Source organism: Herpailurus yagouaroundi, unplaced genomic scaffold (assembly GCF_014898765.1).
Source record: "Herpailurus yagouaroundi ecotype Mexico unplaced genomic scaffold, PumYag 187, whole genome shotgun sequence".
In the NCBI taxonomy this organism is placed as follows: Eukaryota; Metazoa; Chordata; class Mammalia; order Carnivora; family Felidae; genus Herpailurus; species Herpailurus yagouaroundi.
This window is the reverse complement of record NW_024412418.1, coordinates 6,953,006-6,965,868: the sequence shown is the minus strand read 5'-3', so window position 1 is coordinate 6,965,868 and position 12,863 is coordinate 6,953,006. Positions and strand designations below refer to the sequence as shown.

Genomic DNA, 12,863 nt, shown 5'->3' with positions numbered 1-12,863 from the left:
CTGTCCCTGTCAGTTTGTAGTTGTGTTTTCCTGGGCAAGTGATTTAAATTGTTTAAGCCTCCGCTTCCTCATCTGTAGAATGGGGATAATAGCAGGGTATCTGCAGGATTAAAAGAGATCATGCACAGAAAGCATTCAGCACTAGGCCTGACACATATCATAAATGACAACTCTTTGTTAATATGTGGAAGTGACTCCCTTTGAAGGAACTTTTACCATGAGGTTGGAAAAACTTCATGTTAAGTTAAAGAGGGCTCTCCCTATAACCTGGCAGGCCCGATTCACAGATCCTTTCTCATTCAAATTCCCAAGAAAGTTAGGTTTCAAATGCAGCCTGCCATGTAGCATCCTCTAGGGAGAAACGTCAACTGCTAACATCTGGGCGGCTACACCAGCCCCTGCTTCTGGGACCCTCCAGAAAGGCTGTCACATACCTTGTACGCTCACAAAAACACCACCTCCAATGGAGGTACCATGACATTGGAGAGATCATATGTTTTGATATGTATTATACCAGCTATGGGCACATAGAACTAAAGTGACTTGTTCTAACTAAACCAGTATATTATGACAATTTTCCAACAGTGAAAGTGTCTGAGAACAGAGCATCTTTTTCTAATATGCATAGAGACACCATAAGAACCAATTAGACTCTGCCTATGATCCTGTCTACCTGGTCCCCTGGGCGGCTTCCTGGGCTTCTCCTTTTTTCTTTTTCTTTACGTTTATTTATTTTTGAGAGACGGAGAGAGACAGAGCATGAATGGGGGAGGAGCAGAGAGAAAGGGAGATACAGAATCAGAAGCAGGCTCCAGTCTCTGAGCTGTCAGCACAGAGCCTGAAGTGGGGCTCAAATTCATGAGCTATGAGATCATGACCTGAGCCAAAGTTGGACATTTAACCAACTGAGCCACCCAGGCGTCCCTGGACTTCTTTTTTTGTAAAACTTCTTGGTCTCCCCCATGCGTCTCAGAGTACCAGGACCCACGGTTTCTCAGCCAAACTGGAGTCCCTCTACAGGGAAGGAATAGAGCCACTGCCCCTCCTAGAGAAGCTCTATCCAGGTCTGTGATGCTCAAACTCACCTGGTGAGCAGGTCTTGCCATCGGGCATCAGGTTGATGCCTGTGGGGCAGGTACAGCTGAAGCCACTTGGATTTGGGGACCGAAGACACAGATGGCTACAGCCACCATTTTCCATAGCACATGGCGTGGACACTGGGTAGGGAGAAGGAGGGGGAATCAATGGTGACGTCTATGGCAAAGGAGGACTAAGGTGAAGCCGGTGCGGGCAAGGGCCGCTCACCTGGGGGCCGCCGGCGGTGGAAGACATGGATGTCCATAAGGTTCTCCAAGTTCTCCTGCAGGGTCTCCCGGTCCAGTCCTGTCAGCCGGTCGGCACTCTGTATACTCTTAGTCTGCCAGTCAGTCCAATAGATGCGCTCTCCATACAGGGTCAGCCCAAAGGGGTGGGGGAGCTGGCTTCCAATCAGCACCTGCCAGGGCCCCCGCACTTGTGTCATCCCCCATCCAGGCCCGATAGCACAGAACAGTGGTCAAGAGCTCAGGTGTGGAGTCAGGTTGGAGTTCTTCTACTATCGTCTGCTATGTGACCTTGAGCAAGAGCTGGTTATAAAATCTCTCTGACCTTTGGTTTGCCAATCTAGGATATGACCATGACAGTGCCTGGCTCCAAGGGTTGTGTGATGATTGTAAAAGACCACGTATGATTTACATAATGTCAAAATATCTCTGCACGAGTTACTTATTAATTACAAAAGGAAAAACAGCAACTTCACAGTGGACACCACTGGAACCACGCAAAGTTAGTACCACAATAATGGGACAAGCAGACATCTGTGCCTGCTGATGAGACACACCGAGAACTCAGGACACGACTTTATTTAATGTAGTATTCCTGCCCCAAATACATAATCTGAATCTAATTACAAGGAGACATCAGACAAATTGAGGGACATTTTACAAAATAACTGGCATTTACTCTTTAAAAATACAAAGATCAAGACAGGCCTAGAAGGGACTTATTTCCTTGACTGGATGGGTTAAATAATTATGAGGAAGTGTTCCAGATTACAGGTTAAAGATACATGATTACTACACAGTTGTGATCTGGGATTGCATCCTGGCCTTAGAAAGAAAAAAGGGGGGAAAAAGCTATTAAAGGACATTATTGGGGCAATTGGTAGTGAAATTGAATATGGACCGTGAATTAGTAATATGGTATCAATGTTAAATTTCCTGATTTTGATCACTGCACCATGGTTACTAAAGACAATGTTCTTGTTCTTAGGAAATTGAAGTATTTTGGGGTCAAGGGCAGGATGTCTCCAATTTAATCTCTGATGGTTCAGAAAAATAATAATATGCATGTGTGTGTGTATAGACAGAAAGAGAATGGTTCAACAATTTGACTATCCTTACAACTTTTCTGTAAGTTTGAAATTATACCAATAAACAATAACAAAAAGAAAGAGAGCGATCATGGGTCTAGGATGCAATTGGTGATTAAATCGTGTTAGCTGTGATGGTTATACCATCTGTGCACTTATACCCCCAGCCCACCATCTACACAAATCCCTAGTTTCCCTTCATCATCATGCAATAATCCCCCATCCATCCCGCCTCTGCTCTGGAAGGCAGTCACAGCTTCAAAGGAACAGCACATGCCTTAACGCTGGTGCCATTGCCCCTGGGTCCTCCCAGCTGCCAGCCAGGGAAAGCTGTCCTAGAGGTTGTCTGGGTTGTGAGGGGATGCCTTACCGCCACCCTTACCTTCCTCTTGCTGCCATCCAGACCAGCAAATTCAATGGTCTTCATGCCGGCATCTGCCCAGTAAAGCCGCTGGGACCCGTAGTCAATGGCTAATCCATTAGGCCAGGTCAGATTGGAAGAGATGATGACCTGGCGGCCTGAGGCATCCATGCCAGCTCGTTCAATTTTGGGGCTTGCACCCCAGTCAGTCCAATACATGTACCTGGGCACAGGCAAGGAAGGTCTTACCAGCCTTCTAGTTAACAACACCCAGTGGGGATTCAGGGTGCCTAGGGTTTCAGGGTTTCAGTGTTTCTGCTTGCGATAGCTGCCCCAGCCTCCTGCCTCAGCTCCCAGCCACATCCTGGGCTCAGAGTTGTCTCTGAAAGTCTCTTATCTTCTATCACTATTGAAAGGGTCCCTGGGGTTTTAATAAAGGCAGAGCCTAAAGGCTCAAGGAGTGTTTAGCAAATAAGGTCTATGTAGGAATAAAGAAAGAAGGCAAGTAAGAATGGGGTATAAACAACCTTTCCTTGATTGGATGGGTTAAATAGTTATGGTATGTAAATTTAGCAGAATTCTATATAACCATTAAGAAGAACAAAGGGCATCTGGGAGGTTCAGTCAGTGAAGCATCCAACTCTTTTGATTTCAGCTCAGGTCACGGCCTCACAGTTCATGGGATGGAGCCCCACATCGGGGTAACAGCATGGAACCTGCTTGGGATTCTCTCTCTCCCCCCCTCTCTCTCTGCCCCCTCCCCTGCTCATGCACATGCATGCTCTCTTTAAATAAATAAATAAATAAATAAATAAATAAATAAATAAATAAATAAACAAACTTTGAAAAAAGACAGAACAAGATACTCTATATTATCAAATGGAAAGATAGTCAAGATTTATAACTAAGTGAAAAAAGACAAGTTACAAAACAGTATGCCATTGCTGTAGATCCAAAATCACCACCACCACCACAAAATGTATATATGCACATAAAAGAAGATCTGGAAAAATACCCTTAACTGTTAACTGCTAGCAATGGTTACTGCTGGAAAGTGAGATTATAGGCAATCTTCACTTCCTACAGATTTATTTACTTATTTGTTTTATTTATTTACAATGAGTTACTTTTGTAAGCAGACCAAAAAAAAAGAGAGAAATTTTAATTTTTTAATGTTTATTTATTTGAGAGAGAGAGAGAGAGAGAGACAGACAGACAGCGTGAGCACGGGAGGGGCAGAGAGAGAGGGAGACGTAGAACCTGAAGCAGGCTCCAGGCTCTGAGCTGTCAGCACAGAGCCCAACGCGAGGCTCGAACCCACAAACTGCAAGATCATGACCCAAGCCCAAATCGGACACTTAACTGACTGAGCCACCCAGGCGCTCCGAGAGGAAAAAATGTAAAAGGTTTCCTTGTCCACCGGGGAGAAAGAGTTGTCACTGCCTTCTGTGGTTTCTGTAGCTGCCCTTGCTGCCTTGGTGTGCCCATAACATCTGGCTGCTCTTGCTAACCTCCAGACTCCTCTCTAGTGCTCCTGGCTGTGGGACAGGTGGAGCTCTTCCCAAAGGAACAGGTGCTCACCCGCCCATGGGTTCCACCACGATATCCCGGGGACGATCAAGGTTCTCCCAGATGAGAACTGTCCTCATGCTGCCATCTGTGTTGGCCACTTCAATCCGGTCTGTACCTACCAAGAAATCGGGGGCAAAGATATTAACTCTATGCTTGGTCGTTCACCCGACTACCTTCCACTCCCAGCACAGAGCCTGGCACGCAGTAAACACTCAAGAAATATGAGCAACGGATGTTTAGTGAACTGAATTTGGAGAAGATTCTGCTCCGGGTCCAAGAACCACACTTGGAGGCGCTCTGGTATAAGGCATCCCTCTTACCTCCCACACTCACTCACCTGGCTCATCGAAAATACCTGTTTTATTAAGACAGTAATAGAACGAAAACCACAGGGCATAGTTTCCTTATCTGAAATGCCTCAAAACATTCTTGAGCACCAGCTACACAGCAGCAGGAGCTGCCATTTGATTGGCAAATGCCAAATCCTCAGCTATGAGCATCTAGCTTCAGCTCTGCAGCAGCCCCACCACTTCTGACCTACCAAGAACTTCAGGCCAAGACAAGTGGTCTAGGAGGGGCACTGGGCCCCTTGTACCTGAGACTAGAATTTTAATAAGAGGAATCCCACACAGCCAGGCCATGGCTGCCCCGTACATACCTGCATCTGTCCAATATAGCTTGTTGGTGACCCAATCAATGGCCAGGCCTGCTGGGCTCTCCAAACTGGTATCTACCACCACCTGGACAGGAAGCAAAGCTGTATCACCAAACTTTGTTCAAGCAAAGCTGAGGACTTGTACCTCAGCTCTGGGACCCAACTGTACCAATTCTCAAGGTTGGCAAAGGTATGGGAAGCCTTTACCCAGGACAGGGTGGATTCCACCCTTCAATCTCTGCCCTCCCCAAGGGCCTGTGCCCTCGATGGGCCCTACCTCCTGTCCTGTTCCATCCCACTTGGCCCTGCTGATGGTGTCAGTGCTGACATCTGTCCAGTACACGTGGTCATCCCGGGAGTCCCAGTCAAGGGCCACAGCACTGCGCACGTCAGCCAGTGGGATGACATCGTCGGACAGGTCCTCTGTGTCGAAGCTGATCCGACGGATGTCCATCCTTCGGGCAAAAAGCAGGAACTTGTCAAGACCTGATCAAAGGCCGAAAGGGGTCTTCTTTTAATGTTCTAAATCCAGTAACAGTGACAGACACAGACGCTCACCTGTGTGACATCTGGTTCAATCACACTTCCTGGGAGCTGGTGCCCTTTGTCCCCTACTCTTCACACCTCAGGTCCCCTTTGAGCCCTTGGCAGCCCATGCTGACAGACTCAGACTTTAGGATCAATGGCCTAGGAAGCAGACTCTCGCCAGGGCCCAGAAACGCATCCTGTTTAAGCATCTGTCAGCTTCCATCTCCTTGTCTCTCCTCTTTGCTCAGCTTCTTCCAGTGCACTGGCTAGATCACCATCAGCCCCCAGCCGACCTCACGGACTTCTGTTTCTGCTTCGGGCCGCTGCTGCTCCACTCCATCTCCTAGATCCTCTCTCTTGCTCTTCTCTTCACCAACTTTAGCCAACAATGACTTCCTGCCTTGTCTCCTCTATTCTCATAGCAACTCTTTGTGATTTATGTCATTGTTAATCTCATTTTCCAGATGAGCCACCTTGAGGGTGACAGACGTCAAGTAACTTGCCTAGCTTCCTCTCGCTAGAAAGCACCAGGGCTGGGACTTGAACTCAGGTTAACTCCAGAGAAGGAGCTCTGGACACTCCCCTACACAGCTTCTTCCTGGCTGGCTCTGTTCTGTCCCTTGCTCCATTCTGGTCTGAGTATTTCCCACTATGCATTTCTGCCTGGAAAGGCACTTCCTGCCTAACTTCACCAAGTGTCTTCTTTTAAGCTCTGGGAAACCCTTAAGGGGGAGCTCCTGGGGAAACCTCATGCGCCTCTCTGAGACAATATGGAAAAAGCTGGGCACTTAGAAGAATTGAAGGAAAGTAGGTTCTCAGTCAACGAGTGTTGAACAAATAGTCCTTGTTACTCTGCATAGTTTCCCTGATCTCACTTTCTGGAAATGACCCAGACCCCAAGAGAAATTTGATTTTAATCAGGAATAAGAGGGTCAGTGGGTGCACAGCAGTAAATAAGAGCAGCTGCTGACATACGAGGAACTACCCTCAGCCCCTTGTTAGTCATGTCATATGCCCAGATCACTCCTCTCTGGACTATTCTTAGGAAAAGTCACCTGTGACTCTGAGCTAGACAGGGCTACCGTCTCAAAGCAATGACCCTGCAGCAGTTCAGTGGAAGCCAAAATAGTTCAGGGAGCGACTGGGGTGTCCCATTATGTTTCACTCATTAAACACATATTTATCCAGCATCTACATATGCAGAGTATCACCAGAGGTCCTAATCTCGGCTCTGTGGTTTAGGGGCTGGAAGTTAAGTCTTTAACAGGGTGAGGCTAAAGGTTAAAAAAAAATAGAAACCCCTGCTTTCTAGAAGGGCCTGGAACCTTCTTGTGACCTACAGATAAAGCATCCTACCTGGTGGAATGATACACGAGCCTGGTTGCAGGCATTCATATTTGACTGGGTAGTACCACTGAGCCCCCAGGCCTTGGCTTTGATATAAGAGCTATCAGCCTCTTAAGTTCTTCCTCTCCAGGGGCTACCTGAGGAGCCTGGCTCTTCCCCATGACAGGAAATCCCTTGGACTCCTATCTCTTGTTCCTTCCGCCCACCGTCACAAGGCACATTCATTGAGGCAGGTGTCCCAGACCCACTTACTCTGGGCACAGGCGTGGCTGCTGATCTTGCGGAAGCCAGTGGGACAGGCACAAGTATAGTTCTGGCCACTGGGCAGACACAGATGAGTGCAGCCTCCATTGTTGTCCCCACAGCGGTTTTTCCCTGTTCAAAGAGCCCAGAGCAAAAGGGTCAGGAAAGACCAAAGGTTGCAGAGTCCATCCTAAGGCTAGTGAGTAGGGGTTTAGCTAGGGTGTGAGCTCTCTGGAGGGAGAAACTATGTCTTATTTTTTATAGCTGCCCCAGCTGCAAGCACAGTGAATACCTGACATAGGAGATATCCTATAAATGTTTGCATGAATTAAATGACAGTGAAGCAGATTTTCAGGAGTGTCGATGTTGTACCCTAAATGTCCAGCAGAGGGAGAAATTAGCCCATATCAATGCCAACCTCAAATTTCCCTGCCAGAAACCATGGCAACTGTGACAGGTGCAGGGAAGGTTCTCAGAGGCACCAGAGGTTTACCAGGTGGGTAGTTTTTTACCTGCAGGCTGGCGCTGGGGGTGCAAGGTGTGGATGTCCATGGGGAAATGGAGTTTGTTGCGAATAATCTCCTGGTTCTTCCCAGTAAACTTGTTAGCACTGTTGATGCTCTTGGTGTGCCAGTCTGTCCAGTACAGGCTGTCTTCAAACACGGTGATGGCAAAGGGGTGGGGGAGGCCTGGGGAAAGTCCAGAAGGACTTCAGTCCAGACATATCCTGCCATGGGCTCTGGGCCCAGGCCTGGCAACTGCACAAATCTCACCCTCTGCCAAGGCTTCTAGGGGCTGGGACTGGGGAAGGAGGATGAGAGATGGAGGAGAGTGCAGAAAGGGCCTCACCCTGGCTAATGACAGCCTTGCGATGACTCCCGTCCAGATTGGCCCTCTCGATGACATGGTGCTTAGCATCCACCCAGTACATACGATGCCCGGCATAGTCAATGGTGAGGCCATTGGGCCAGAAGAGATGAGTGTCGGCAATGATGCGGCGTCCAGAGCCATCCATGCTGGAGGCCTCGATGCGGGGGGTGTTGCCCCAGTCTGTCCAGTAAATGGTACTAGGAAGAGGGAAAGGACATTGAGAGACAGGCAGCAGAAGGCACGTAGTAACAAGGATAACAATCAGACTGAGGTCTTTTATCCATTTAACCCAGGAGACCCCAACTGGTAGGTGACACGTTCTGTTTAGTCCACAGGGTGTTTTTTCAATGTTTGAATTTAAATGTCTCTAGCAGGGCATTTATTCAGTTAACCTTTTTTTTTTTTTTTTTTTTGTAGTACCTGCAGGGCTCTATCTTAGGGAGTAGGAGTATAGCAACGAACAAAAGAGACAAAAATCCCAACCCTTGTGGAATTAACAATATATTATATTATTAGTTAGGACAGATACTTTTTTCTTTTTCACAATCTCTATCCCTGCCTTTTGTATTTTACACACACACACACACACACACACACACACACACACACAATTCACACTCACACAGGGTTTTTAAAACAGCTGTCTTAGAGGACATGGCCCTCAATTGACTACATTGAATTTTTATAAACCAGAAGAACTTCCATTTAAGGAGACTTTTTTCTAATAATAAAAATTACCATTAATTTTTATAACTCAGCTCAATCCTATGAACTAATAATAAAAATACTAAAACCTACCACTATCTAAGTATATTATGCCATTTAAAATGCATCTTATTTGGGGCGCCTGGGTGGCTAAATCGGTTAGGCGTCCAACTTCGGCTCAGGTCATGATCTCATAGTTGGTGAGTTCAAGCCCCGTGTTAGGCTCTATGCTGACAGCTCAGAGCCTGGAGCCTGCTTCGGATTCTGTGTCTCCCTGTCTCTCTGTCCCTCCCCTGCTCATGCTCTGTCTCTGTCTCTCTCTCTCATAAATAAACATTTAAGAAAAATTAAAATGCATCTCATTTGGGGGGTGAAATGGGTGAAGGAGGTCAAAAGGTATAAACTTCTAGTTATATAATAAGTAAGTCATGGGGATGTAATGTACAGGATGGTGACTATGGTTAATAATACAATATTGTATTACCAGAAAGTTGCTGAGAGTAGATCTTAAATGTTCTCATCACAAGAAAAAATTGTTGTAACCACTATATGTTGACAGATGTTAACTAGATTTACTGTGGTGATTATTCTGCAATATACACAAATCATTATGTTGTACATCAGAAACTAACATAAAGTTATACGTCAATTATACCTCAATCTTTAAAAATGAGTCATTTAATCTTCGTACAGCTATAAGGTACACGTGGTTTTTTTTTTAAAGATTTTACTTATTTACTTTTTAAAGTAATCTCTACACCCAACATGGGGCTCGAACCTACAACCTCAAGATCAAGGTCGCATGCTCAACGACTGAACCAGCCAGGTGTCCGGGCATGGTTTGTTTGTTTTTTTTTTTAATTTTTTCACTGTTTATTCATTTCTTTTTTTTTTAAATTTTTTGATGTTTTTATTGATTTTTGAGAGAGAGAAAGCACAAGCTTGAGAGGGGCAGAGAGAGAGGGAGACAGGAACCAAAGCAGGCTCCACGCTGACAGCAGGGAGCCCAATGCGGGGCTCAAACTCACTAGTGCTGAGATCATGACCTGAGCTGAAGTCAGACGCTTAGCTGACTGAACCACCAAGGTGCCCCAAATGTTTATTCATTTCTTTCTTTTTTTTTAATATTTATTTTTGAGAGAGAGAGAGAGAGAGAGAGACACACACACAAAGCATGAGTCGGAAAGGGGCAGAGAGAGAGGGAGACACAGAATCTGAAGCAGGCTCCAGGCTCCCAGCTGTCAGCACAGAGCCCAATGCGGGACTCAAACTCATGAACTGTGAAATCATGACCTGGGCTGATGTCGGATGCTTAACCGACTGAGCCACCCAGGCAAACCCCACCACGCCGCCACCTCCCCCGCCCCCACCAGGTATGTTTTTTACTCACCAATTATAAGTGAGTAAATGGAGGCAGATATAGACTGACCCAAGACCGCACAGCCAATTACTACAGAACCAGGACTCAAATCCAGGTGTGTCTGGGTACAGAGCCCAGGCTGTTAACACCACACTGTGAAGAGGCTCCCCAGCAAAGTTTGGCCCAGGTGGCCTGGGAACTGTCTCTAGGGGGTGCAAGAGGGATTTGGGAGCTTGAGACACAACTCACTCACCCCTCCATGGGGTGCAAGGCAATAGCCCGGGGCTTCTCAAGGTTTTGCCACAGCAGCACCTTCCGATGGGCTCCGTCCAGGTTTGCCACCTCAATCCTTGATGTTCCTGAGTCGGTCCAGTAGAGTTTGTCATGGACCCAATCCACAGCCAGGCCCCCTGACGGAAAGAGGCAGTAGGAAGGGTCAGGGATTCAGCCAGGGCTCCTCTGTGCCACAATAACAAGTGCAAAATCTTGCACAGGGTTTTGGTTAGGTGGTGTTCTAGCCACGTGACATATACTAACTTACATAATCATCACAACAACTCTATGAGCTAGATACTGAAATCCCCATGGAAATGAAGAAATCAAGGTACAGAGAAGTCAGGTAGCTGTCCAAGGTCAGGAATTTCCTCCTCTCAGCCAACCATATTCCACATCCTGAATCCTGGCTCCCTGACCCACACCCACCACACTGGCTCCAGAATTTGCAAACTGTGGCTTAAGGTTTTGCAGAGGCACTCGAGACGTGCCATAAGCATTTGAGTCAAGTGCGCATGGTACCGAATTCTAATCCACTTCACTGGCTTGTAGAATGGCCTGAGATTACTGAGTGAGTTCTTGTTTCTTTCTTTCTTTCTTTTTTTATCTGTAAACATTTGGAGGTATCTATGTGGGTCAAGCAGAATATTCTTAATAGTAAGCAATCAAAACAAAATTCTGAATTAAAACAAATGCTAAGACTGAGAGCAAATTGTAACTGTTGTCCATAAATCTCTGATTTCAAATTATTACATTCATCAAAACGTCTCAATAATGAGCAAATGTTATAAACCTGAACCCATAAAATTAATGTATACTAACAAATGTTTTCAATGTTTTCTTTTTTTTTTCAAGTTTATTTATTTCTTTTGAGAAAGAGAGAGAGAGAATGGGAGAAAGAGAATCCCAACGAGGCTCCGAGCTGTCAGCACATAGCCCAACGCAGGCCTCGAACCCACAAACTGCGAGATCATGACCTGAGCTGAAATCAAGAGTCAGACACTTAACCAACCGAGCCACCAAGGCGCCTCCTAAAAAATGTTTTATATACTAGAATTCCATCCAAGAGTTCACTGGAAGAAAGAGATGTTCTGCTGCCCAAGGTTTACAAGCCATCATCCTGTTCCTTCCCCGGTTACCTTGCACATGGTGTGGACCTGCCCTTCCCCACAGGGCCTCATTCCCTACCTGGGCTCTCGAGCCCTGTAGACACAACCTCCTCCACATTGCTGCCGTTGAGGTTGGCACGGAGGATCCGGTCCAGGGTGACGTCTGACCAGAAGACAAGCTCGCGTCGGTGGTGGAAATCAAGGGCAATGGCATTCTCCAGGTTGTTGAGCAGCAATGTGTACTCGGAGCGGTGCGGCAGCACCTGCCGGATGTCGATGCGATTGGCGAACAGCAGCACAGGCTCCGGCCCTGGGACGTGGCATAGAAATGGGGCCACCACTGGGCTCTAGAGCTGCTCCTGACACCCCTCGTCATGCATCCCCAGCTCCTCAGCTGATGAGTGGGGCCCCTTGCCCATGTCCAGAACTGTTGGCATCTGTACTAGAAGAGTAGGAACCTCCAGAGCATACTCCCCTACCCGCCCCTCCCCAGCAGTTTTTCTTGGGGCTCAGAATGCAATTCACAGCTCCGTTTTACTCAGATGAAAAATCTCTCTACCTCTCAGCAAATGCCCAAGTACTGGAACACCGGGATGTCTCTATGCTCGGCCCTCTGCCCACCTAGCCGAACGCCAACACCCCTTACCCAGAGCCTTGCAGCTGCGCCGGTCGGGCCGGAGCTCATAGCCTGCTTCACACCAGCACTGGAAGGCCCCTTCGCTGTTGGTGCAGCCCTGGCTGCAATACCCCTCCTCTGCACATTCATTCACATCTGGGAGGACCGAGCAGGGTCAGGAGATCTCCGTTCTGCCATCCTCCCCCTGACAACCCCCCAGGCTGACTAGTTGCTTCCCGGCCCACATACCCATCTACTTTCCAGGCCTAGTGGTTAAGGGCTTTAAGGGCATGGAGACCCGGGCTAGAATCCCAACTCTGCTATCACCGGCTCTGTGGCCATCAGTAAGTTACTTAACCTCTCTGAGCTTCAGTTTCCCCAGCTGTGAAACAGAAGGGACAGTCCCCACCTCCTAGGGTGATGATGAAGTGAGGTTACGTCCGTCAGATGTTTGACCCAGAGGAAACATAACTGCCCGTCCGCTGCCCCTGCCCAGGATCCTGCCCCTGATCCAAACCAGGCCCCAGCTCACCCTGGCACATGTGCCCATCCTCGGTAAGCCGGTAGCCTGTGTGGCAGGTACACTGCACTGCCCCCCGCACCATCTGGCACTTCTGGGCGCAGCCACCGTTGTTAACATTGCAGTTCTCCTCACCCGTCCGGGGCCCTGTGCCAGCCAAGCCAGAGATGGGAGTTGAGCCCAGAATCCTCCCCCAGACAGCCAACTTGGCATTCCACCTGGACCACGAAGAACAGCTCCCGAGGCTGCAAGAATCCCTAGGGAGGATTCTCTTTGAACCACATGGGTGGGGTT

The 12,863-nt window shown here is 47.7% G+C and overlaps 1 protein-coding gene across 1 annotated transcript in view; it reads right to left on the bottom strand.

Moving 5' to 3' along the window:
- Window positions 1-12,863, bottom strand: part of LRP4 (LDL receptor related protein 4) — a gene marked incomplete at its 5' end in the record, with an annotated part of 49,719 nt that overhangs the window by 19,861 nt on the left and 16,995 nt on the right. The window contains 13 exons of the mRNA XM_040495925.1: window positions 1,086-1,217; window positions 1,306-1,495; window positions 2,793-2,994; window positions 4,353-4,458; window positions 5,002-5,083; window positions 5,276-5,484; window positions 7,126-7,248; window positions 7,629-7,805; window positions 7,966-8,183; window positions 10,305-10,461; window positions 11,513-11,743; window positions 12,080-12,205; window positions 12,582-12,716. Coding sequence (XP_040351859.1) covers window positions 1,086-1,217; window positions 1,306-1,495; window positions 2,793-2,994; window positions 4,353-4,458; window positions 5,002-5,083; window positions 5,276-5,484; window positions 7,126-7,248; window positions 7,629-7,805; window positions 7,966-8,183; window positions 10,305-10,461; window positions 11,513-11,743; window positions 12,080-12,205; window positions 12,582-12,716 — 2,088 coding nt within the window. The remainder of the gene's footprint in view (window positions 1-1,085; window positions 1,218-1,305; window positions 1,496-2,792; window positions 2,995-4,352; window positions 4,459-5,001; window positions 5,084-5,275; window positions 5,485-7,125; window positions 7,249-7,628; window positions 7,806-7,965; window positions 8,184-10,304; window positions 10,462-11,512; window positions 11,744-12,079; window positions 12,206-12,581; window positions 12,717-12,863) is intronic.